Source organism: Lonchura striata, chromosome 17 (assembly GCF_046129695.1).
Source record: "Lonchura striata isolate bLonStr1 chromosome 17, bLonStr1.mat, whole genome shotgun sequence".
Classification (NCBI taxonomy): domain Eukaryota; kingdom Metazoa; phylum Chordata; class Aves; order Passeriformes; family Estrildidae; genus Lonchura; species Lonchura striata.
The window spans coordinates 1,451,726-1,476,851 of record NC_134619.1 but is presented as its reverse complement, the minus strand read 5'-3'; the positions used below and the strand labels follow the sequence as shown (position 1 = coordinate 1,476,851).

Genomic DNA, 25,126 nt, shown 5'->3' with positions numbered 1-25,126 from the left:
TTCACTTCAGTGGTGGCTTGGCTAATTTAATTGTCGGGGAGAGCAGGGCTGGAGGACGCTGTGCTGGGCTGCTGTGCTTTGAAATGCTCAGGTCTCAGTCAGGCCTGGCCTGGCTGGAGCTGAAAAATGCTGGCTGGGCTTCACTGATTTCCCTCATCAGTGAGCACGGGCTCCCTTTAAATCAAGGGATTTCAAGCCTGCTTTTAATTCTCCTTCCTCTAAGCTGTAAATGCACTTTTGCATCTTGAACATTTCTCATCTTTGTGCTGTGGCTGAGAGCAGCTTGAGTTCCGTGTTTGCAGAGCAAACCCGTTGTGTCTGAGCTGGAGCTGGGTGTGCTGCCCATCCCAGCCCAGTGCCAGGCACTGCCAGGAGAGCTCTCAGTGCCCTGCTGCCACCTCCGACACTGCTCGTCCCTTTGTCCCTCCGCACGGGGCTTTACCTTCAGAGCTGCAGGGATGGCAGTGAGGTGCAGATGGGAATCAGTGAGATGCTGGCAGGGAAGGAGGGAGGAGGTGTCTGTGCAGAGCAGATCTTTACCAGGTTTGTACCTCCAGGCATTTGGAGCTCACCAGCCCAGGAAGAACAACCAGGGCTGCACACGCTGAACGTCACACAGCGTCACACTGGGAATAATTCCCAATAATTCTTTATTAACCAGAGTGTTAGAAAGCCAAGCTCCAGCTCTGCTCTGGGAGGCTGCTAGGAGGATTATCTGACTGCACACTTTAATGCACTGCGGATGGCTTGTAGAAACTTCTGAGAAAGATAAGCTTGAAAGAGCCTTTGATTTGTCATAATCTTTGTGAGTAAGCCTGCACAAACTTGTTAATATTAAGCCAAATATTGATTCAAATTGACTTAAAGGTCTTTCAAGGCAAAGCCAACTCAATTACTTGGTTGTTTTTTTTTTTTTTTAATCTGACAATTTAAGACTACTTTGTGAAAGGAAAAGTTTGTTTTAGGTTCTCTTTTGAGCTTTTGGATGAAAAGGAGCCGAGTTCACAAAAGCTTCAGTTAGTTCCAATGGTATCAATTCATCAATAAAATCTTAACTCGGTGCAAGTATTTACAGGTTCTGATTTTATTTGTATCTCTTGTATGTGATTTTCCAAGATCAATTTCATTTTTAACTGAGGTATTTGTGGTCACTTGAGGCAGTAGAGGCAGAACCTGAAAGGCAGGAGGGATAATTAACCTTCAAGTCAACAGCAACCATGTGCCCAGCACTCTTGTGCCTTTGAAAATGTCACTGTAAAACACTTCCAGTATTTCATGTCTGTTTAGGGAAAGGATCCCTTGATCCTTTCTGGGGCCAGTGATGGATGGGCTCATGTCAGCTGCTGCTCCATCTGTTACTGCCCAGGCAGCTTCTGGAGGTAAATCTCAGCAAGCTCAGGCTGAGATGGATGTGGCAGCTGAGCTGGGCACTCCGGGGCATTCTCAGGGAAGAAAAGGAAAGGCTTTGGTTGCTGGCATGGCTCTGGCTGCAATTGAGCAAAAGCTTGCAAAGAACTCAGTTTTGTAGGTCCTGAAATAGTAGAGGCTACAATCAAAATTATGCCCACCTCAGTTCAGTTAAACCTTGAACAATCTGGGAGTTTTTTTGGGGTTGTTGGGGTTTTTTGTTTTTTTAGTAGGGTTTTTTTTTTTTTGTTTTGTTTTTTAATATTTAGGGAGAAGGGTTCTGTGCTAAGAAGTGTCTGAGCCAGCCTTCAGCTGTCTTGGTGATCACTGCAAAATCGTTGAAATTTGTGGATGAGCTGGTACTGCTAAACACATAGAGAATACCACAGAGCTAATGACTGTGAATTAATGACTGATGAATCCTCTGCAGCCGCCTCTGTCCCTGCCCTGGGGAGGTGTGGCAGGAGCCCTCACTGTGCCCTTCTCCTCACAGGTGGCCCTGGTGCAGTGGACAGAGAGCGTGGGCCTGACTCTGGTGGGCAGAGACCAGTCCTCAGTGCAGCTGAGGAGCCCAGGGGGGCACATCCTCAACTTCACCATCCTGCAGATCTTCCCCTTCACCTACGAGAGCAAGCGCATGGGCATCATCGTGCGGGTAAGGGCTGCCAGTCCCGGGGCAGCCACACCTGGGGCACCTGGGGCTCACCTGGGGGCACCTGGGGCTCACCTGGGACAGCCTGGGGCACCTGGGGCAGCCTGGGGCACCTGGGGCTCACCTGGGGCAGCTTGGGGGCACCTGGGGCTGATCTGGGGCAGCTTGGGGGCACCTGGGGCTCACCTGGGCTGGCCTCCTGCTCAGAGGTGTCACCAGAACACAGCAGGGCAGCCAGCCAGGGCTGTATCAACAATCCACTCCCTCCCTGGGAGGGGAAAAATTTAGGAGACTCTGGAATATGAACACGTGGCCAAGGGCAGGGGTGGCAGGGGAAGGGAGCTGAGGGGCTGACCTGGTACAGAGTAATCCCTGTGGTAAATCTGGGAGTTCAGAGAGCCAGGGGATGCCCTGGGCATACCCTGAGTGTTCCCACAAATGCCTTGTGCTGCTGGGGATACCTGCAACAAGTGCAGTGCGTATCCAGTCCAGTGCAAATTCTTCAAATTAATTACTTCTAGAATGAAAATTATGTGGAGACTCTGGGCAATCTTTTCGCGACCTAAAATAAAAATCTTATCAATAGAAGAGGGAGGACTAAATTGCTTTTATTGCAAGTGCAAGCTTTTGAAGAAATGCTGTTTTATCAAAGGTATAAGAGGTGGACAAACCATCAAAGCCAGGGTGAGTTTCATTAAATTGTGGTTTTGTGCTCAACAGAAGTGAATGCACTGAAATTTTCTCATCATGAGTATAAGAGGTTTTTTTTCCCTTCTTTGATTTGAAGTTTATTCCTATTAAATTACCTACTATTTATCTTCTCCCTCACTAGAAATGAAAAGGTTTCTAGTTTGTATTTCTCTGTTTGGATTTTGCTGTTTGTATTTTAGGCAAAACCAGCAAAACTCCCACTTGTGGTCAGTGGGAGCAACATCAGGCCTAGGTCCTGACTGTAAATACCTCTAAAGGAGTATTGGTCCCTCTCTGTGAATTGTCTTTATTTTGTAGCCACTCAGCTGCTCCAAGCCACTAAAATCAGCTCCCTGTGTGCCCTGTGCAGAATTAGGGTTGAGTAGCAGACCTTGGGTATTACTTTGCCACATTTCTCTATACTCCAGAATAGTATCTTCAAGCAGGGTTTAATTTCCATTTAAGAACCAAACAAAACATTTTTAAAATAGGTAGTTATCAAGTAAAGTTTGCTTCAATTAAATATTTATATGTATGTGGAGGCACTCCATTTGGTTTGATCCACAACTTGAAGGGTGTTCAGCTTTTCAGTGCTTCTCCTAAACTGTGCTGCCTGTTTAAAAAACAGAAATAGGGGAGGGAGAGCAGCATGAAGCATCCAGAGGAAAATCCACCCAGGGAGGGAGATGAAGCTGCAGCCAGCACTGCCATGAGCAGAACCCAAAGGGAAACATTCCTGCTCACCTGCACAGGTATTGCCTGTCCTAAAAACTGCAATTTTGGGCTCTTGAGAGCCCTGTAGAATTTTGCCAGGCTTCCTGCCCAGCCTGGAGCCAGCGTGTGAGCAGAGCTGTGTGTCCAGCCCAGCAGTGCTGTCCCTGCAGGCACCATCTCCCTGCACATCCTGTCTGCTCTGCCCCAGGGAACAGATCTCCTTCAACACAACTTCAGTAAATAAAGCAATTAATAGTGGTAACAAGTGGCAGATGTTGCCTGCTTTGGGATATTTTTACAATATCTGAGTGTTTCCTTGCAGTCAACTGTCATTTCTGTACCTGATTATTTCAGTTCTGAGAAACCCTGTTCTACCCAAGCAGCCTCCCCAGCACAGTGTGCACTGCCTTATCTTCCTCTTTGAAGGAGGCCTGTTTGTTTGACCACAATATTTTCCATCCTTCGTTTTCTTTGGGTTTTTTCCCCTTACCCGTGTGGAATGATCTTTGTTGCAGAGCAGAGATAGTGCTATTGTCATATCTGGAATTGAAAGGAGCCTTTGAACCGTGGCCAGAGGCAGACCATGGTGGAAAAAGATGCTTCCCCAAAACAATATAACTGGCAAATCTGTGTGCAGATTTATAGAGTGATGCTGCCACGATCTGAGAACGCACTAACCTCCTCCTGAACTCAGGCAGAGGAAATGACTAATGCAGGGAGATAGCTGATGCAGTATTTATATTGGACAAAAAATCTAAACTATCCTGAGCCAGCTCTGCAGCACGGGAAGTGCAGATTTATTCAGTTTCCTACAGAGATGTTGTTAGACACTCTTTAATCAAATTAGTTCATAGATAAACCTTTACCTTTGGCTACTGGCAGAAGTGGTGTATTTTATTTAAGCACATTCTGGTAGTGTTGGAAGAGTGACACCCGTTTTCCTCTGGGGATGTGGGATGTGTATCACTCTGTGAGGGCTGGATGTTCCAGGAATTGAAAACCATACTTGGGCTCAATTACAAGCATCTTCCTTGTGAATATCTCTGTGAGCTTGGCAAAAATATTCAGCAAAGGAGCTTCATTATCCTTGTCTACTTCTTCATTTCCTCAGTTTTAGTGTCCATATCAGGTGCTACATTTTGGGTGGCGGTGTTGTTTTTTTTTGTAGGGTTTGTTTTTTTCTTTTTTTTTTTTTTTTTCTTCCCCTGTGGATTTAAACTCTGTTTTGCCAGTGCCACAGGACCTGGGGCTTTTAACCTATTTCTGTGTGAGAACCTCCACCACTAATTTCTGTAATGGTGGAACAGACTCACCCAAATACTAGGTGAGAGAATGAAGAAGTATCCACTTGGCATTTCTTTAATTTCTCTTATTCCTAAAGTACTTTGGTCCCTTCATTCACAGCTGTTTATTTCAGACCTTCCTGGGCTTTTTGATTTTGCAGTTTAAGTTTGTTTTCCTCCTATCCCTGGTGGCTGTCTAAGTTTACAGAGCAGTTTGTTCCTTACTCATAATTTCATCTCCTTTGAGGAAATTGCCAGGTTTCCATTAGCTTGTAATACTCAGAGCTGTGGCCTCTTTATGTATCTGCCTGCTTAGAAGGGGCTTTTTAATTTGTGGTACTGTAAATATGCTTTGCTTGCAGCCTATAAACTCCTTGTATCCGATAAGGCAGGCAGCAATCTAAGCTTATTCCATATGGTGTAAGAGAGCAGGTGAATCAGTGATTTTTACTCTGCTGTGCTTTGTGCATCTGCTCTGCTGTTTCAGGTAAGAGGGCTCAGGTTTCAGGGTGAGGGCTGAGGTTATTCTGGAGGCACAGGCAGGGCTGGGAGGGCTCTGCTGTGTGGAGATGCTGATTAAAAAGCTGATGCCCCTTGTGTAAAGCATGAATTCCTGCTGTGAGGAGCTGAGTTACAATCCAGCAGGCACCTCCTGGCCCCAGACAAGCAGCTGAGCTGGTGGCCCCTCACCTGCCCCAGGTGTGTGAGTGCCAGCCCAGCTGAGACTGCTGTGTTGTGTCTGCAGGATGAATCCACAGGAGAGATCACCTTCTACATGAAGGGGGCAGACGTGGTGATGGCTGGCATCGTGCAGTACAACGACTGGCTGGAGGAGGAGGTATGGGGGCTGTGCCAGGGCTGCTGTGCCCCTGCTCTGTCCCTGCTGTGTCCTGGCTGTGTCCCTGTTCCTCTGTCCCTGCTGCTGTGTCTCTTCTGTGCCCCTGCTGTGTCCCTTCTGTGTCCCTGCTGCTGTGTCCCTGTTCCTCTGTCCCTTCTGTGTCTCTCTTGCTGTGTCCCTGTTGCTGTGTCCCTGCTTCTCTGTCCCTGCTGCTGTGTCCCTGTTCTCTGTCCCTGCTGTGTCCCTTCTGTGTCCCTTCTCTGCCCCTGCTGCTCTGCTCCAGGCCACAGCACAGCCAGAAGGTTCTGATCCTGGCAATTCCTTGGATTAGCCAAACGCATCCACAGGAGCAAGGGTGTCAGTGGCAAACTCAGCAAATTTAATGGGGAATAAGTCCTGTGAATAAAATGGGTTTTGCTCAAAACTGATGGACGCTCACCAAAGTTGTGCTGGGCTTGATTCTGTGTTTGGATCTGTTTTAGCCTGAAGGGTCTAATTTCAAACCTGCATTTGGCAGCTTTATACTGGGGGATGTTTGTCAGGGCAGCAGTCATGGTGGCACAGAGTTCATGGAATCCCAGGATGGTTTGGAATCTCACCCCACTGCACCCCTGCCGTGGGCAGGGACACCTTCCACCATCCCAGGCTGCTCCAAGCCCTGTCCAGCCTGGCCTGGGACACTGCCAGGGATCCAGGGGCATCCTCAAAAGTAGCTTCACTTACTGATTCTCTGGTGTTCAGAGAAATAATAATATCTTGGTCTTATTTCCAAGAGTTGGTTGCCAAACATGTGAAGTCTACAAATCACAGACAGAGAAAATCTAATCATTGGGGTTTTTGCTGCCCTGGTGTAGCAGAGAGGACATTTTTCTTCCTGATCACTGAGCTAGGTCACAAAGCACTGCAGATCCCCTCTTTCCTCTCGAGTTTATCGTGCACTTTATCAGATATTGTAGACTCACTGGGGTTGCTCAAACGAGTTGGTTATTTTCTTAACCTGCTATCTTACACTGCCATCTCCCACTGCTGTGCATAAATCATTTCTGTGGAGTTTATGGTTTACAACGTGATCCTTCTTCGCAGTGTGGTAACATGGCTCGGGAAGGCCTGAGGGTTCTTGTCGTGGCCAAGAAGTCTCTGACAGAAGAGCAGTATCAAGACTTTGAGGTAAGTTTTTATTTGGTTGTTTTCCTTTGTTTTTAAACAAACAGTCATTGAAATGATTCTCACAAAACTCTTGTGATGATACTTCCTCTCACCTCCCAGCTCTCTGCTAGAATTGTTTTTCTGAAATGTCTTGATACTCTTTTTATCAAAGTTGCTTTTCAAGTGATGGCTGTGAAGTGTTTATCCCAGGGAAGACCCTCCCAAGCAGTTCCTGAATCCTGAATAACTAGAATATAAACCAGGCAGCTCCCTGGCAGCACAGGCTGCACATGTGGGGTTTGGGTGTCTGCCCTGGGCACTGCCTGGCTCCTGCAGGCAGGCGGGATGGGAAGGGGAACTGTTCAGTTAATGCAGGGATGTGGTGCAACTGCTCAGGGTTCTGTGGTGCCCCTGTTTCTGCAAGTGCTGCCAGTGGTGGGAGGGAGCTGTGGCAGGCTCTGCTGTGCCTCTGTGTGGCTGTGCTGCCCACCTCAGCTGCCAGGGGCACAGCAGCAGCAGCTCCCTGAGCCTCTTCCACTCAGCAGCCCCGACAGGTTCCACCTCTGAGGCCTTGGAGGGCACCTGACAGAGGATGTGCCTCCAAAATGTGCACAGGGACACCTTCCCTAGGGGAGCTGGAGGCCCCAGAGGGAGATGGAGTGCTTCCCCCTGGAGCTGGCCAGCCCAGTGTCCCCAAAGCCAGGCTGGCTGTCCCAGTGTCCCCAAAGCCACTCTGGCTGTGCTGTGTCCCCAAAGCCACACTAGCTGTGCTGTGTCCCCAAAGCCAGGCTGGCTGTGCTGTGTGTCCCCAAAGCCAGGCTGGCTGTCCCATGTCCCCAAAGCCAGGCTGGCTGTCCCATGTCCCCAAATTCAGGCTGGCTGTCCCATGTCCCCAAACTCAGGCTGGGCATGCTGTGTGTCCCCAAAGCCACGCTGGCTGTCCCATGTCCCCAAACTCAGGCTGGCTGTGCTGTGTCCCCAAAGCCACGCTGGCTGTCCCATGTCCCCAAACTCAGGCTGGGCATGCTGTGTGTCCCCAAAGCCACGCTGGCTGTCCCATGTCCCCAAATTCAGGCTGGCTGTGCCGTGTCCCCAAATTCAGGCTGGCTGTCCCATGTCCCCAAACTCAGGCTGGGCATGCTGTGTGTCCCCAGGCACGCTACGTCCAGGCCAAGCTGAGCGTGCACGACCGCTCGCTGAAGGTGGCCACGGTGATCGAGAGCCTGGAGATGGAGATGGAGCTGCTGTGCCTGACGGGCGTGGAGGACCAGCTGCAGACAGACGTCAGGCCCACGCTGGAGACGCTGAGGAACGCTGGCATCAAGGTCTGCCCAGCCCGGGCTGCTCCAGCAGCAGCTCTGGGGACCCCCGGAACGTGTGGCACTGGCCCACGGTGGGGACGTTCAGAGCTGGGGGGCCTTGTGAAATGCAGATGAAAAATGAAACCCTACAATTCCAATAAAGATTTGTAGGGAATGGGTGTGTTTATTCACAGCGCTGTGGGCACAAGTCAGGATTTATTGCTCTTTAATAGACATACGTACCTCTGAGAACTTTCAATTCTTTTTTATTATCTTTACTAATTTCTATATGCATAGAATTTTACAATAGGTTAATGCATATTCATTCTGCTGATTTTATATTATACTCATAGCTAGTTATACTTCTACTTCGTTTTTGTTAGAAAGTATAGAAAGAACTCTTGGGTTACTCTGCTCTGTTTGTTTTAAGGTCTGAGGAGTTTTTCTTATCTCTTATTTTTTAGTGTGGAAATTTGCATTTTTTCTCTTTAGTTTGGGTAGTTTATTTAGGGCTGCAGTTACTAGACTAAACAGCATATTTAGTAAGCTCCAAGTGGCACATTTTACTTAAATGGATTTCTACCCTGTTAAATTTTCACTCCGTCTCATTTGTGGGTGTTTTAAGCATCACTTTGGGAGCAGAATGTGCTGCAGGTAGTAAATCTTAACACCTCTTGTGTTAAGTGTGTCATCTCTTGTGCTTTTCATCCCCTCGCCTGCTCTGGCTCCTCTGGCAGAGAAAGGAATCGTGTGGGCAGGAGGAGGGTCCAACAGGAAATTTTGGGGCAGTTCTCCAGGGAGTAGCACGAAACGGGGCAGGTTGGGCTGTGTTTGCTTTGTGGTGCACGAGCCCCCGTGCTGGGCCTGGAGCTGGGGATATCCAGGTTTTCAGTAGCCACTAGAGGGGAGTCTGAGCCAAGAGAATCAGGGACTGGATTTTTGTTTTTCCAGCTTTTCTGTGACTCCACAGCTACAGCCTGAGCTGTGCTCAGCAGTGAGCAAGCTGCTGTGGTGCCTGTCTAGGTTCTCTCTCTAAAAACTTTGTCAGCCTTGCAAAAGGGGGAAAAAATGTATTAAACATTCAGATTTGGGTAAGAAAAATAGGTGAGAGGTCCTGGTTGTGGTTTCTCTGCTTTAAGCTGCAAAGTGAACAAAAATCTGAAGCAGTGCTGTGAATGCAAAGCAAGGCTGTGTGTCTGGGGCTGAGGTAGGAAATTCAATATTTGGGATAAGCTTCCAAAATGCTTTTTGTTTGGGGCCACCCCTGTAAACAGAGACTTCAGCAGGGAGGTGAGACCAGGGGAACCTGAGCTCCTCAGTGATGCTGTGGCCCTGGCCCAGCACTGCCAGGGCTTTTCCTCTTCCCTTTCTGCTCAGCTTGGCTGGAGCTGGAGTGGAGGTGTGGGATGTGCTGAGCACTCCTTGCACTGCCCTGTTTATCAGGTGAGGAGTGAATCCAGAGTGGAGGGGGGCTTGCAGCTCATGACAGGGACCAGTTAGGATCAAATCTCTTTCCAGCCTTAGGTTATTTGACAAATGAATGAGTCTTTGTGTGTTTGGGGGTTTTTTGTTGTTGTTGTTGATGTTTTGGGATTTTCTTCATGTTTTTGTATTTTTCATTAAATATTCTTGGGCAGTGTCTTGAAAGAATAAAAACACCAGTGGAAAAAACCACCCTCACTGTGATATATTTACACTGGAGAAGGAATTCCCAGCCATTGCTGCTGACATTGCTTTCTAACTCCCTCCCCTCAGCAGCACAAAATAAAAGGAGCAGTGTAGATTTAAAAAAAAAAATAAAAAAATCTAAAAAAAACCCCTGAAGCAAGTGAGTGTGTTCCAGACGTACACATCAGCACTGAGCTAACCCCAGTTGCATCATCCACATTTCAGGCTGGGCCAGGAGGGAACTTTCTGCAGCAGGGCCCAGCTGAGAAATGGCCGGGGAGGGACACATTAACACACAAATACACATTATTTTTTAGCTTGCGTTTTGTGGGTTTATCAGCAGAATCTTGAAATATTGCAGGCGGGAAAAATGTGACACAGAGTTTGTAACTTCGTTTGTGTCTCAGCCTCTTTAAAAGCTTTGCTTTCCTTCACGTGTGAGGATTTTCCTGCATGTTTCAAAATAGGGGTTTTTTAGAAGAATGATTTGTACGTGTATTTCACCAGTCCTTTTTTAATCCTGAAGAGGCAGGTGCTGTTGCAGAGGTCCTGCAGACGTGGCTGTTGAGCTTTACTTGACACATGGAATGTTTGGATTTTAGGTGTGGATGCTGACAGGGGACAAGCTGGAGACAGCCACGTGTACAGCCAAGAACGCTCATCTGGTGACACGGACACAGGACATCCATATATTCAGACTCGTGAGTTCCACCCACAGCCCCTGTCTCGAGGGGCCAGGCCCTGGGACTGGAGGGCTGGGAGATCCCAGCTGTTTGCCAGCAGGGTATTTTTATTCTTTTGACCCAGCTTTCTACCCGAGTTTCTGTTTCTGTGACTGCGTGCCCTAACCCAGTGTGCTGCCTGTCCTGGCTGTGTCACTGTTGCTCCCTCTGGGATTCTTTGCTGTTTTCTCACACCAGTGGAGCACACCTTGCTCAGTTCCATCCTCCCCCAGGTGACAAACCGAGGAGAAGCCCACCTGGAGCTGAACGCCTTCCGCCGCAAGCACGACTGTGCCCTGGTCATCTCGGGGGACTCGCTGGAGGTACTGATGCCCTAGGGGTTTGCTCTTATCTTTTCCAGATTCTGCACTGCATTGGTGTATAACCCTGAACTCCATGTAAAGTGTCAGCAGTTCTCACAGCTCAGGCACACAGAAGAATCCTTTTCCAGCCCAGGCACACAGAACAATCCTTCTCCAGCCCAGAACCAGCTCAGGCACACAGAACAATCCTTCTCCAGCCCAAAACCAGCTCAGGCACACTGAACAATCCTTTTCCAGCCCAGAACCAGCTCAGGCACACTGAACAATCCTAAACCAGCCCAGAACCAGCTCAGGCACACTGAACAATCCTTCTCCAGCCCAGAACCAGCTCAGGCACACTGAACAATCCTTTTCCAGCCCAGAACCAGCTCAGGCACACTGAACAATCCTAAACCAGCCCAGAACCAGCTCAGGCACACTGAACAATCCTTCTCCAGCCCAGAACCAGCTCAGGCACACTGAACAATCCTTTTCCAGCTCAGAACCAAGGACACGCTGTAGCTCCAGCTCCAAAAAGTGCAAACAGCAGGGAACTGAGGGGAGCAAACTGGGAGGATGGGACTGCTTAACCTGGAGCTGGCATTGGGCAATGAACCCCAATATGGAAACGGACCAAAACTTATAAAAGTGTGAAACTCGTGACATGCTGTCCATCTTAGGCAGAGCCACGCCCAGGCTCTCGTACTGCCCAAGATATATCCTTTGAAGGCCTTTTAATAAATCCCTACTTTATTAAAGTATTTATTTAGTATTTCTAGCCTAGTTGATTAAATCTCTGCTGCCTAGCCTCTGTTCCAGGGAGTTTCCCATCAGTGGGAGCAGCCCCGGCGCGCGGGCTGGAGGAAGCCTGGTGCCCAGCGAGCAGGTGCAAGGCAGGTGTGTGCTGTGTGTAAACCAGGTGTGCCTGAAGTACTACGAGTGCGAGTTCATGGAGCTGGCGTGCCAGTGCCCCGCGGTCGTGTGCTGCCGCTGCGCCCCCACGCAGAAAGCCCAGATCGTGCGGCTGCTGCAGGAGAGGACGGGCAGGCTCACCTGCGCCGTGGGTGAGTGACAACCTCGGGCAGGGCCAGCAGGCTGGCAGCTCCACGCCTCCCCTCGAGGCAACTCGCAGCTCATGTCATCTCATGTCCCAGCCAGAACTCCCTCTGGCTGCCCTGGCAGGTCTGGGACCCTGGCAGGGGTGAGGAACCCATGGACAGAGATCACAGACAGTGTCTCTGGGGGCTCTACAGAGCCCCCAGAGACACTGTCTGTGATCTCTGTCCATGGAAATGAGTTTTCAATCTTACAGGACGTATTACAAGCTCTGAGTGTTTGATATAAGCAGTAATCAAATGTGCAAAAATAAAATTTTAGGATTCTAGATTAGGGGTCCAAAGGGGACAAGATGGAGGAAATTGGGTGTGCCTTGTCCTTTTTCTCCTTCTTCATGCCCTCCATGTCTCACTGTGGTGTTGGCATTTTTCTGTTGGTTCAGGCTGGGGACACACTGTCCAACGTAGGTGACAGATATTGGCACGTTCTTGTAAATGCAGCCCAGGGAGTTTCTGGTATTTAATGTTTGTCACATCCCACTGAGGGCAGAGCCCCACACGCTGCCCTGCAGGACAGAGCTGGGCAGGGCAGCAGAACATGTGAGAGATAAACAGAATAAACAACCTGGAAACCAGCACAGACCAATTATGGCTTCTGCTTTAGCAGTGGGGCTGACAGACAGAGACTTTCTACAATCTCAGAATCATCAATACCTCAGATTCCAACAGTGTGATATTTGAAGTAACACAGGGTGGAAAAAACAGATTTTTAAGATCTTTAGAATGAGGTTCAAGGGGGTACAAGATAGAGGAATCTAGGTGTGTCCTAGCCTTTTTCTCCTTCTTCTTGTCCTCCATGTCTTAGTGTGATAGTAGCACTTTTCTAATAGTTTAAGATAGAGACACACTGGCCAACATAAATTTTAAGTATTAGTACAACAACTGTAAACATAGTACACATAATTTTGAGTATATAATGTAGGAGCTACCCAAAACTCGAAGCCAAACTGCTATAACTTCTGTGCTAGGCAGACCACAGCAATTCAAAAAGAAAATATTATAGGTAAGAAGAAATAAACAACCTTAAAAACACAACTGAAAGCATTCCAAGATTCCTCATTTAACTGCATTCAGGCTAAAGAAGCAAAGACTTGTTCAGATTTTTCTCTTATAGTCACCCTAACCTATAAGAACCCCCAGAGAGAGAAAAAACCCACAATCTCACGCCTCCTGGAAATGGTGGTTTAGGGAGCGGTGGTTTTGTGGGGTGATAGAGAAAATTATGGAAATTTTGCACATGGAAATTCAGTGCCAAACTCCTCAGCACCTTTCAGGTGGCATCTTTGCAAAGCAGAGCTTGGACCTCATCTGTTCAAGATTAAGCAGCACTGTTAACCTGAGCTGTGTCACAGCACTGTAGATGTACCACCTGCAAGTGAGATACATCAATCACTGATCTGGGGGGTCTATTAAAACAAAACTTAAGAGCTTAAATTCATGATTTCTGTTTAAAATCTTACTTTTGTTGATTGGGTTAAGTGTTTCTCATAATATTCCAGTGTGCTGCAGATGACTTTGGTGGGGTTGCAGGTTGCCCCTGTTGCTAAACTCCCAGTTTTGTTTGTGCTCTGCCCTGCAGGTGATGGAGGGAATGATGTTAGCATGATTCAGGAGGCTGACTGTGGTGTTGGAGTTGAAGGAAAGGTGAGATTACCTCATCTTTAATCAGAATTTCTGTGGCCAGTTTTCAAGCAACTCTTAAATGAATCCTCAGATATTTGTGCAAGAAAGGGAACAAGCTCCCACACGAATCATCATCAGACCAGTAGCCTTATAATGAGAAATAATTTGGCTATAAAGGAGAATACTGTTAAAGGGAGTTCAAATTCATTATTTGGTTCTTGGCAGAATCCCTGAATTTGTACCCTCATGGTTAGTTTTGGGGGTTTTTGATGCTTCAGGTGCTGGAGTTACAATTACACTGATAAGATATACCCTACATGCACAATTAAAAACTGCTCAAATTAGTTTGCAAAACAAACTGTGGGTTAGAGCTCTGATTCCTGCACCTGGGGCTGTGTGGAGCTGCAGGACTGGATTGGCAGCAGCAGAGAGACTCTGCTTGCAGTGAGCCAAAATTGTGTGAACTTTTGGGACTGAGAATTTGTTCAGCACTGACTTGATAGGAGTGTCACGTTAACATGTGTGTTGTGAATCAGAATCCAGAGGTTGCTTGGAATTGGAGGCCAAGGTTCAAATGGGAATTCTCCTCATATTTTTTGCTCTTTGCTTAAAACCCACAGTGGAAGGAGAAGCACTGAGGCAATGCTCTCCCTCACCTAACATACTGCAAATATTCCTGGAAATTCTGTCAGTGATAACTCAACAATAACATGACATTCCTTGTTTCCAGTGCTGAAATGGTCTCACTGTGCTTTTCCTGGCTCTTGTTCCCAGGAAGGGAAGCAGGCATCGCTGGCAGCTGATTTCTCCATCACTCAGTTCAAGCACCTGGGTCGTTTGCTCATGGTCCATGGAAGGAACAGCTACAAGAGGTCTGCAGCCCTCAGCCAGTTTGTGATCCACAGGAGCCTCTGCATCAGCACCATGCAGGTAAAGGGGCTGCCAGAGGGGCTCTCCAAAAGAGGTGGAGAAGCCAAATCCTAAAGGAAAGATCCTGTCTCATTTGGAATGCTGCTATTTCTTCTGAAAATTTTCATGGGTTTGGACTTGAGGTTGTTACTTTGATATGAAAACACATGAGCAAACTCCTGGTATTGGACAAATACCAGCAACTGCTCCAAAGGAATAAAAAGGGTTGATATTCCAATATTGTATCTTCATTTCAGGAATTGGGAGAACCCACTGTAAGGATGTTTCATTTTGAACAGAGTGTATTTTAAGCTGTTACTTTTACAGCAGTATTTTAGTGCCTAAAAAGCTCATTTCTTTTCTAGGCTGTCTTCTCATCAGTGTTTTACTTTGCTTCAGTTCCTCTCTACCAAGGCTTCCTCATCATTGGGTAAGAGCTCAGTGTTTACTGGCAATGAGGAGAACCTCTGCACAATGAACACTTTTGGGCTGATGAACGTGCAAGCCCCACACATCTCCACGCTGCTCACAGCTCTGCTTCAGGAGCTGGATGTGAGCCTTGTCCCCTTCGTGCAGACACTGGCAGAAACCTTTCCAGCAGGAGGTTTGTGATGGTTGTGAAGCTGCCCATGCTCCAGGAATGTTCCTTTGATCCCATAAGGAGCAGAGGGGCAGTTTTGTGGGCTGGTGTCTGTGCAGCAGTGAGAGGCAGTGACAGGAGGAGACAACTCAACCTTAGATCCTGTCCAAAAACTGTCTAAAACAGGGCATTGCAACTGTGATCCCGGTATGGCTTTTTATACTTTCTAGTACATAATTTAGAAACCAGCAAATTCACCTCCATTGCCTTCTGATGCAAACAGAATCAGAGCTGAGCTGCAGAGCAGATTTTGGATGGGCACAGGTCAGTCCTTGGCTCCATTGAGAACCTGCTGCAATATTTGAACCAGTCACTTGTGTATGTGTTCCTAATCAAAACTCACTCAAAAAGCCAATCCTGATGGTTTTGCCCTAGCTGCAGAACTCTGGTGTGCTCCATTTGCCAGTTTTTATAATCTGTACATTTCTGGAGCCTAGCATTTCTTTGCTCATCTCCACCTGAGATAATTTACTGCTCTCCTGCCTTCTTCCCAGGTACTCCACAATTTACACCATGTTTCCTGTGTTTTCTCTTGTCCTGGACAAGGATGTGAAATCTGAAGTTGCAATGTTGTACCCAGAGCTCTACAAAGATCTTCTTAAGGTATGGGAGACTCTTGTTTGTGTGTTTTGCTCGAAGGCAAGAGCCTCATCTTGATCTGAAACTGTAAATGTGTAAAGTCATATATATTGCCAGGAGATCCAGAACTTTATCAGGCATTTTCAGGCAAAATTCTGTTAAAGTCACATTTCAATCAACAGATAGAGCAAGAATTCCTGGCAGTTGTTTATTGAATGCTGCGTGAAATGCAATTTATTAGAAACGGCTGGGCAAGTAGAAGTTTCATTCTGTGGGAAATTCTAGGGATTTAATATTACCAGTTTGTTCCATAATAAAGGGAAAAGAGAAATTGTTGGGGATTTGGCCCTGTCCTGAAGCCAGAAAATAGAAGAGGGGAAGGGATATGCTCATTTGATGGAGGCAGGGGGTTATCCCAGAGTTTCTTCAGTAGAAATTTGACTGGAGCATGATCTAAAGTTGGCTTGCTGTGCCATTTTTGTAGCTTTAGCATCTAAGTCAGGTCCTTCTCCTTAAACAAAGAAAACTTTATTTTATGTTTACCATAGAAATATCAGGAAGGTCATTCTTGTCTTAGGTTCCTTTTAAATATTTTTTTCTTCCTCCCTGGAAAATGTTTTGAATAACTGGGGTATGCAGCCTGGGAACATCTTTCTTAGTTGGAGGAAAGGGTGGACTGAATCTTCCCCAGCTCCTTTCCCTCAAGGATTGCTGTTAAACAGATACTCTGAGAAGCACAGCCTGTTTTTCCAGAGCCTCAATAAGTCTCCATCTGGTTTCACTTGGATGTTGTCTCTTATGTCATAAACCACTAATTCTTCAACCATCCTTAGGCCTGGTCTAAACATAGGGGGTTTTGTGCTGGTATAGCTGTGTTGGCTGGAGATGGATTTTTAAAATCTATCTGCCTTCAATATGAGGGTGATTTGTGTGTGTCTAGAAATGCAGTATTAATGTGTTCACATCGATGTGTGTGCACACATCTTCTGTTCCACAGGGCGGTGATTAAACTCCTGAGGCATCTTTGCACTGGATTAATTGTGTGTGCAGTGAGGGCCAGGTTGTGCTGGGGCAGCCCTGAGCTTTCACAGCCCCTTCATGCACCCAGAAAAATGAGAATAAAGGGGCACTACCTCAGCGTTGCTTGATTTGTTTTATTTTCTTTTCTAACGCACCTTCCGATTATCTTCTTAATTTCTAAGTTGATCAATAAGTGAATTTTCATAAAAGAAAACCCCAATGGAGCTTTGTCTTTTTTTTTCCCTCACCCAGGGACGACCGTTGTCATACAAAACATTTTTAATCTGGGTCTTGATAAGCATTTATCAAGGTAAGAAATCAACTTCTGCTTTGCCTTCAGATGCTGTAGTGTGTGTGGCTGTCTAAGTTTTGGTATTGCAGAAGTAAGGCACAAAATTAATTTCCCCAAGCATCCTTGTGGTGATGAATAAATATTTTTTTTTTTGTCTCGGAAAATGTCGGTAGCGTTACCAAAGGAAAAAATTATCTAAACCCAAATATTGTCAGTAATTGGTCAACCCTGTGATGTAGAATTCAGGCCACTGTGCCTCTTCCCATCAGAACCATCCGCTGTCACTCTGTGCACGTTCCTTGCAGTGCTGCAGTTACCCCAGCTGTAAAGCAGAGCTCATCACCCTCCCTGCCCTTCCTTTGGGAAAATTCTCCAATCTGTGCATTTTGCAGGTTTTTGTCAACATGGAAAATGAGCACCTGTGTTTTATCCAAAACTGGAAGTGGCAAGAGTTCTGGTTGCTTCTCAGGCAGTAATTCAGGGTCACAGTCAAGCTCATGTTCTTGATCATATCTCATACACTCTAATTAGGCTGATAAAGCAATTAAGTAAATGCCTTAATTATTATGCATTTTCAACAGTGGATGTAGTAATTTGGGTATCTATCTAAGAAGGTATTTTCTTTCATTTTGTATTTTTTTTTATCAATTATCCTCAAATTCAGATTTTCTCTATAATTATTAATCAGGGAATTTTAGAAAACAGGTCAATAATGTGGAGCTAAAAGCTGAAGTGGCAAAATTCCTTGTTTCCTCTTTATCAACAAGAGGGATAATTGTCACTACAGGACACATGAAAGCACTGCGTGTGCCGCTGATATTGTGAAGGTAAAAAAGGCAAGTTTATTTTCTGACTCCAGCATTTACAGTTTTCCAAAGGTGACAGTGGATTGGAGGGTGAAAGTGCCACTTCTCTAATGACACTGGACAAACTACTAGTCCATCAAATTTCTCCACCTCTATGAAAGAATGCAAAAACTATCAGTTATTTACAGAAAGTGTGTGAGAAAGTTTGTTACAAGAATGTAAACTCAGAAGGCTTTAGAAAATATTGAAAAAATCAGGGTGACATCATAATAAGGGGCCAAAATAACCAGGTTATTCGTACAGATATAATTGACATTGCCATCCTCAGCAGGGCATGAATCTAGGAGTCTCAGATCTCTGTTGGCTTTATTTTCTGAAGTCTATCACAGCTTGGGATGCTGAGTGACACAATGGCAAAGCCAAGGCATTGAGAGAACACTCCCAAGTGCTGGAAGGCTGCAGCCAGGGGGTGATGCACAGGGGGAAAGAGTCCTCCTTGAGCTGAGAGCACTCTCTGGTTACAGGGTTTGGTTAAAGTGACTTCAGTGCTCTGCTCGAGAACCAGCAAACAGCGGCCAAACAACGGGGCCAGTTGCTAGCAGAGATGAGCCCGACCAAGCCCTGAGCAGCCCGAAAGTTTGGAAAGTTCACAGCTGGGTTTGAACTCTGTGGCTGGAGCTGGGTTCCCTCGCAGCTTTTCCCTTCCCGAGTGATGGATGTTGGTGTGGATTACTCACGCTGCTCACATGAGTTATTTGTGCAGGTGGCCTGCAGCGAGCCCTGCCAGCCAGCATGGGAGCACAGACAATGCCTCGTTAGCAGAGCCTTAATGGGATTGCTTAGGGGAGGTGTAAAGGGGAGAGACCTCGGCCCAGCAGTGCAAATTGAGCCTCACACTTATCCACTGAGCTTTTCAACACTTGGCTGCCTCTTGGCACCGAGGCAGTGTGGTAGGATATAGAGGAATTTGATATCCTTTAGCTTCTGAGTAGTGACCGAGTGCTTTTGTGGGAGGATGGAGTTTCATGATGTTGGAGATCTCCAGTTGCCAAAACAGCATGTATTAATTTCCTATCTCCGTGTGTCATGTATGATAGACTGTTAGAAAACTTTGGGTACCTCTGCTGTAACTTTTCCCTGCCTTCTCATCAGTTCTGTCTCCTAAACAGTAACTGATTTGTTGTCATTACATTCCTCAGGTTTCATGAAAAACAGCCTCAAGATAGGATTGTTTCAGCCTTTCCAAGACCTAACTGTGGGTTTTAGAGCTGAGTGTTTGACTGAAGAAGTTCCATTCCCTTGCAGGTAGCATCATCATGTATGGAGCGCTCCTCCTCTTTGAATCCGAATTTGTGCACATTGTTGCCATTTCCTTCACGTCCCTGATCCTCACCGAGCTGCTGATGGTGGCACTGACGATCCAGACGTGGCACTGGCTGATGATCGTGGCTGAGCTGCTCAGCCTCTCCTGCTACATCGCTTCCCTGGTCTTCTTGCACGAGTTTATCGGTGAGGTTTCATGCTCTCCTCCAGTCAGTTCATGGCCTGGATGGTGACAGGGCTGCACTGAGCAAAAAGCTTGTGGTGGGGCCAACAGGAGGCACAGTGGTACCACAGTAAGCCCTCTGTGATTTGAAGGTATTTGGAAGATATTTTATGGTTTCTTCCCACAGCAAAATGCTAGAGGAGGTAAAAGTGGTCAGCAGTGTGCTACCCAGTTAATCTCATCCATGCTTTGACGTGGCAGCTGTCTCATGTAGCAGTGACCTTTATTTCCATATGGGAATTTGAGGTGGAAGATTGAAGTCTCTGTTGTTGTATTGAAAGATTTGGTCTTTCAAAGTGGGAGAAGGAGCTGCCTCCTAAAATTTACCTTATTTTATCTGTTCACTGCGACCATTCTCTTATGGGTTTGGTTGTTGGTGTTTTAGTTCCCTGCAGCAGAGCTAACTCTATTCCCTGGGTAGAGGAAGAAGGGTGAGGAGTTCCAGATTGCCCCAGTAACTGTTGAGCTGCAGACCCATGGGCTTGTTCAGTGTTCAGTCAGGAACCACAAGATGTCACTGCTTCTTCCATAAAGCTCTTTGCTAGCTGAAGGCAGCAGGGATCACTTCCCCCTGCCTGCCTGTCTCTTGCATGTGGTTATACCAGTTCCATTTTGGAGGATGCTCTAACACTTTTATAAAGGTTCTGAGGTGTTTTGAGTCCGGAGCTGTGTTTGCTGGGCTCGGCCGAGCAGCAGAGGCAGCTCCCAGAGTGGGAGGATGTGCAGTGCTTGGCAGTGCCTGGAGAATGTCCCTGTTTCAGTGGGGTTTGGGAGGGCAGCTACCTGTGAGAGCCACATTCCTTGCACTGCTCAGTACATCTCTGCATCTTCTGGGGAAGAGAAGGGCACAGGAGTGAGGAGCCAGGTGTCACGTGAACTTTGATCTTGGGGTGGGGCAGCTTTAAGAATTGTAAAATCATGGAATAGCCTGGGTTGGAAGGGAGCTCAAAGATGATGCAGTTCCAGCCCCGTGCCACGGGCAGAAGGAAGCAGAAGCAGTGGTGGACTGAGCTGCTTTTCTGCAGCCCTTCCCAGAAGGTCCTCCCGTGGTTTTGACGCCGTGCTCGTTTCTCCACACAGATGTTTACTTCATTGCCACCTTGTCGTTCCTGTGGAAGGTCACTGTCATCACCCTGGTGAGCTGCCTGCCCCTCTACGTCCTCAAGTACCTGCGACGGAGGTTTTCTCCCCCCAGCTACTCCAAGCTCACGTCCTAGGGCTGCTCCTGGCACACAGACAGACATTGCCCAGGACCCAGAGACAACCCCAGCTGTCCCTCAGCAGCACGCCCCGTCCCTGCCTCGGGAGCCCTGGTCATCTCTGTCACCTGGTCATCTCTGTCACCTGGTCATCTCTGTCACCTGGTGATCTCTGTCACCTGGTGATCTCTGTCACCGACTTCAGGCTGCCCTGGATGGGACCCTGATGCCAAAAGGGAGTGTTTGGAGGGTGGAGGCTCTGAGTTAATCCAGTTCTTGGCACTTTTGTACTACTTAACTGGGGGCAAATGCGTGGAACTGTGATGGCAATGGGTTTCTCTTGCATGGTTCAAAGCTGCTACCTGACCTTGGAATTTACGTTTGACAATTTAAAGTGAATTTTTTAAGTGTCTACGCTGTTCTTTGCATTGTGTTACTTTTTTTTAAGTTTATGTTATTCGTATTTTTGATTCAAGCACTTACATTCTTTTTACATCTTGGAAATCCCTTAATGTAGGTGATGTACTACACTGCTGACAGCTGATTCCTGATTTATGGCATGTTGTTTCCATAATGGGGCTCCAGCCTGTCGGATCTACACACGCTGGAGAATCTGAGTGTGCCTGAGACTTTCCTTCCCTTGAAATGTGGTCACCCCAGTGATTTTGGGGGTATCCAGCCATTGATAAAAACAGAGAAGTGGTAGCTCAAAAACAGAGAATTCAGTTTTGTTTAGCTTTTGTGCTTCCTGTTAAAAGGAGCAGTGACATAATAGTTTTACTGTGTATTTATTTGTGTAGGAGAAAATTATCTAAACTAAAGCAAATCCTCTTTGGAGCAGAACTTTGCAGTTGATCATCCTTGAAATGTGTCGACAACGTGAGAAGAGACTCGGTACTGTTCTGCAGACAATGTGGCAGATGTGTCTTGAATCCTTGGAGACTGAGAGGAGAGGTCACAGAGCTGCTACTCCTCACAGCTCCATGAAATCTGTTTCCTGTTAGTGTGAAACTTTGAGGATGAGCTGCAAATAAGCAGAGGCATTCCTAGGTGGATGTTTTAATGACATGCCCCTGCAGAGAGGCAGGTTTGGAGCCTCGCACTCGCTTGACTCTAAAAACCAAACCTGACTCACAGGAGTGGGTTCATACAAAGGCATTAGGCTTGTGTGCAGAGCAAATTAAGGCATTTTTAATTTTCAACAATTAAACTCAATGAGTTATGCCATTATTATAAAATTTGGTCCATGTGATAATATCATGAGGAGAGCCACACATACTTGGGCTTCTCAGTAGGAGGACAGAGACTTCCAGGGACCTTTTAGAGCTGGGTTGGTGCATCAGACACGGATGGGCTTTTAGTGGCAGCCGTCCTTTTCGGAGGCCCTTCAGTCTGTGCTAAATTAGTTGCTTGCTGTCTTCTTCCCACATCAGAGAAACCATGGGCTGAGCTGGCACTGCTTGGTGCCCTTGTTCCTTGGCTGCCCAGGAGGGAAAGAGCCCAGGGGCTGAGCTCCTGTCCCTGAGCAGAGCCTGAGCTCCTGTCCCTGAGCAGATCCTGAGCTCCTGTCCCAGAGCAGATCCTGGGCTCCTGTCCCAGAGCAGATCCTGGGCTCCTGTCCCAGAGCAGATCCTGAGCTCCTGTCCCAGAGCAGATCCTGGGCTCCTGTCCCAGAGCAGATCCTGAGCTCCTGTCCCAGAGCAGATCCTGGGCTCCTGTCCCAGAGCAGATCCTGGGCTCCCTGCTGGGAGGTGGGCTCACAGCCTCCTGTGAATTCATTAATGCCATTTTGCCAGAAAAGTCCACAGCATTGTTTTCATCATGACCGGGTAGTGTTGGCCATGTCACTGTTCTGGAGTGCCCAGACAGCATTTCACAGAACCATGGAATGGTTTGGGTTGGAAGGACCTTAAAGCCCACCCAGTGCCACCCCTGCCATGGCAGGGACACCTCCTTCTGTCCCAGCTGCTCCAAACCCTGCCCAGCCTGGCCTTGGGCACTGCCAGGGATCCAGGGGCAGCCACAGCTGCTCTGGGAATTCTATTCCAGGCCTGCCCACCCTCCTAGGGCAGAACTTCTCAGTATCTAATTTGCTTTCATTGGTTCAAGTACAAGAACCAGGAATTCCTTTCATCCCCAGGTGTGACTGAGCAGCCCAGTGGGCTCTGGTGCCCAGCCCTGCCCCTCTCTCCTGTGTGTTGGTACTTCAGTGTCCTGCAACAGCAGCAGTGCCAAGCTCCTGTGTGTAAATATTTGAGACATATAAATGGTAGAATTCACTGTTTCCTCGAGTCAATACCGTTTACACTGAGTGGACCATATTTGCAAACTGTTAGCTTACACCAAGAAAGGGAGTGAACTGTGATTTCATTTGTATTTATTGCATCATAAGTTTAGTAGCATATTTAGTAGAGTTGATAGTGATCTAGAGCTGTGTTTCGGGGTGTGGATTATGTTCTTTGCAGTTTGTGTTTTTGCACAAGGTAGTAAATCCAGAAGTCATTTCTGCCTGGATATACACTACATTTTTTCAAAGCAGTCAGAGACTAAAACTGCCATCTAACCAACAGCAGGAAAGAGGAAGAATTCTGTTTTTCAAGTTCAGCACTTTATGTTTGCAACCCATTTCTCTTAAGTTATTTTAAAATGTTTTTTAAAGCAAAATTTAATATACCTGTCCCTATTTACTGTACATTAAAATAAATGGATTCTCTGCTGGAAATTTCATCTTTTCCTCTGGTACGCTCATAATTTGTACTTTTGGGGAGTGAAGCATTGTTTTCTTCTTCTCTGTAGTATCTTGTTTGTGGCCTCAGTGTTCTTGCTGTTCCTTTTTCTGTATGGGTTGTGCTGTAGCAGTTCCTGTGTGACCTGTGTGCTCTGGGGCTGCTCCAGGTGATGCCCCTGGGTGCCCGTGGAGTCTCACCCTGTTCCTGCTGCCCGTGCTGAGCTGCTGCAGGGTGGGGCTTTGTGGCACCCTCTGTTCTCTTTCTGCAGCAATTCCAGGTGTGTCACAGCCTTCTCTATCCCCTTCCCTCTGAACTTCTCTCCTCCTCTGAGCTTCTCCTGTTCCTCTGTGCAAACCTTTGTGTAGCTCAGCTCGTGGGGCAGTGGAAACCCAACATTGTCTGTGTAGGGTCTGATGAGAGCTGGCTGGAGGGTGGTCAGGAGCATCCCTGCTGTCCCTGGGAGCATCCTGCTGTCCCTGGGAGCATCCTGCTGTCCCCTGGGAGCATCCTGCTGTCCCTGGGACCATCCTGCTGTCCCCTGGGAGCATCCTGCTGTCCCTGGGGGTGAGCACTGTGTGCTGGGGCTGCACCAGGGCTGTTCTCCTGTGCTCCCAGAGCTGTCCCAGCCCAGCCCGGGCCAGCCTCGGCCTCTGGGGCTGCCTGGGCAGCTGTGCTGGAGCTGAGCTGGGTCTGTCAGGGATTCCCAGGTCAGGGGGGTCCCTAAAGCTGCTCTGTGGGGTTTGTGTGGAGGAAGCTGAGCTCTGCTGCATCACCAGGCCCTGGTGTGTGCAAGCAGAGCTCTGCCCCAGGGATGTGAAGCCCTGCCTGGTGCAGCTCAGTGTCCCCAGCCCAGGGCCCATGTCAGCAGGATGGGCTCAGTATTTATTATTAGTTATTTCATAAGGGTTAAACTCTATGATTTGCATGAAATCCTGTGGTTCACAGCTTTGCCAATATGGTCCATTACTACTGCCTACGACAACTTGTGTACTTATATGCCTTTGAGAATATTTTTAATTGTTAAAATTGTCAAAAAAAATCAGTGTTAATTTTTAATGGGGAAATGGATTCTGGTGTCAAAATGGTATTTACTGTGTTGCTGATGTTTTGTACCTGTCATCCAGCTAAACAACCTGTAAATACCCTGAGTCAAGAGAAACATGAATGCCAATTATTTATTGTTCTGTGGAGTTACATGTCGCAGATGTGTAAGACCTTAAAAGGGAATGTTGTAAAACAAGGTGGAAAAAATAAATTTTATGCAACTTCTTTATTTCACCCCTGTATGATGCACCTGGTTAGTCCTGGCATGATCAGTCCCAGATATATGGGAATTGTCAGGATATAGGGGAGTTGTACCCTGGGCCTTTAACCTGTGTGTGGGAAATTCATCTCCAAGAAGTGATCAGAGCTGCTTGGTTAAATCCCTCCTAGGGCCAGCTTTGGATTTAACAGGGGTGGCCATTGCTGCTGGCAGCCAGAGCTGGGAATGAGGAGGGGATTTCCCTGGAACACAGATCTGTCCTGCCCTGGGAAGAGCAGTGGTGCAGCAGCATCAGGAACTATTTTGGGCATGTTCTCATCCCTGGATATTTGATTCAGTGAGTGGCTCAGCACAGGAGCAGTCCCAGGGTCAGGAGCAGGGGGAGAGGCAGGATTTAACACTGAATATTCTCCACAGGGGAAACATCACTAATGGTGAGTACAAACACAGTACAGCAATCTTCTACCAAAAATGTAATAGAGCAATAAACACTCTTAAAAAAAAAAAAAGAAAAAGAAAAAGAAAAAAAGGAAATTAAGAGTGCAATTGGATAAAGTAAATTTCTAACTTGGGAGGCTGTGTACTGAAAGCAGTGATAAACTATCCCTGGGATAACTGACTATGTATGGAAGTGTTCCCTTAGATTCTATAGGACACAGATGCCCTTTTTAATGACTAACT

General features: G+C 47.2%; 1 protein-coding gene across 2 annotated transcripts in view; it reads left to right on the top strand.

Annotated features, from left to right (window-relative positions):
- The window catches only part of ATP9A (ATPase phospholipid transporting 9A), a 52,734-nt gene extending 28,275 nt beyond the window's left edge, over window positions 1-24,459 (top strand). For both annotated transcript variants that reach the window (XM_021534035.3, XM_021534034.3), the window contains exons 15-28: window positions 1,901-2,062; window positions 5,492-5,584; window positions 6,668-6,751; window positions 7,885-8,055; window positions 10,302-10,400; window positions 10,655-10,744; window positions 11,643-11,787; window positions 13,418-13,482; window positions 14,236-14,391; window positions 14,736-14,800; window positions 15,505-15,613; window positions 16,862-16,919; window positions 19,013-19,216; window positions 20,334-24,459. In XM_021534035.3, coding sequence (XP_021389710.1) covers window positions 1,901-2,062; window positions 5,492-5,584; window positions 6,668-6,751; window positions 7,885-8,055; window positions 10,302-10,400; window positions 10,655-10,744; window positions 11,643-11,787; window positions 13,418-13,482; window positions 14,236-14,391; window positions 14,736-14,800; window positions 15,505-15,613; window positions 16,862-16,919; window positions 19,013-19,216; window positions 20,334-20,470 — 1,638 coding nt within the window. In that variant the 3' untranslated portion in view covers window positions 20,471-24,459. The remainder of the gene's footprint in view (window positions 1-1,900; window positions 2,063-5,491; window positions 5,585-6,667; window positions 6,752-7,884; window positions 8,056-10,301; window positions 10,401-10,654; window positions 10,745-11,642; window positions 11,788-13,417; window positions 13,483-14,235; window positions 14,392-14,735; window positions 14,801-15,504; window positions 15,614-16,861; window positions 16,920-19,012; window positions 19,217-20,333) is intronic.
- Window positions 24,460-25,126: the final 667 nt, after the last annotated feature.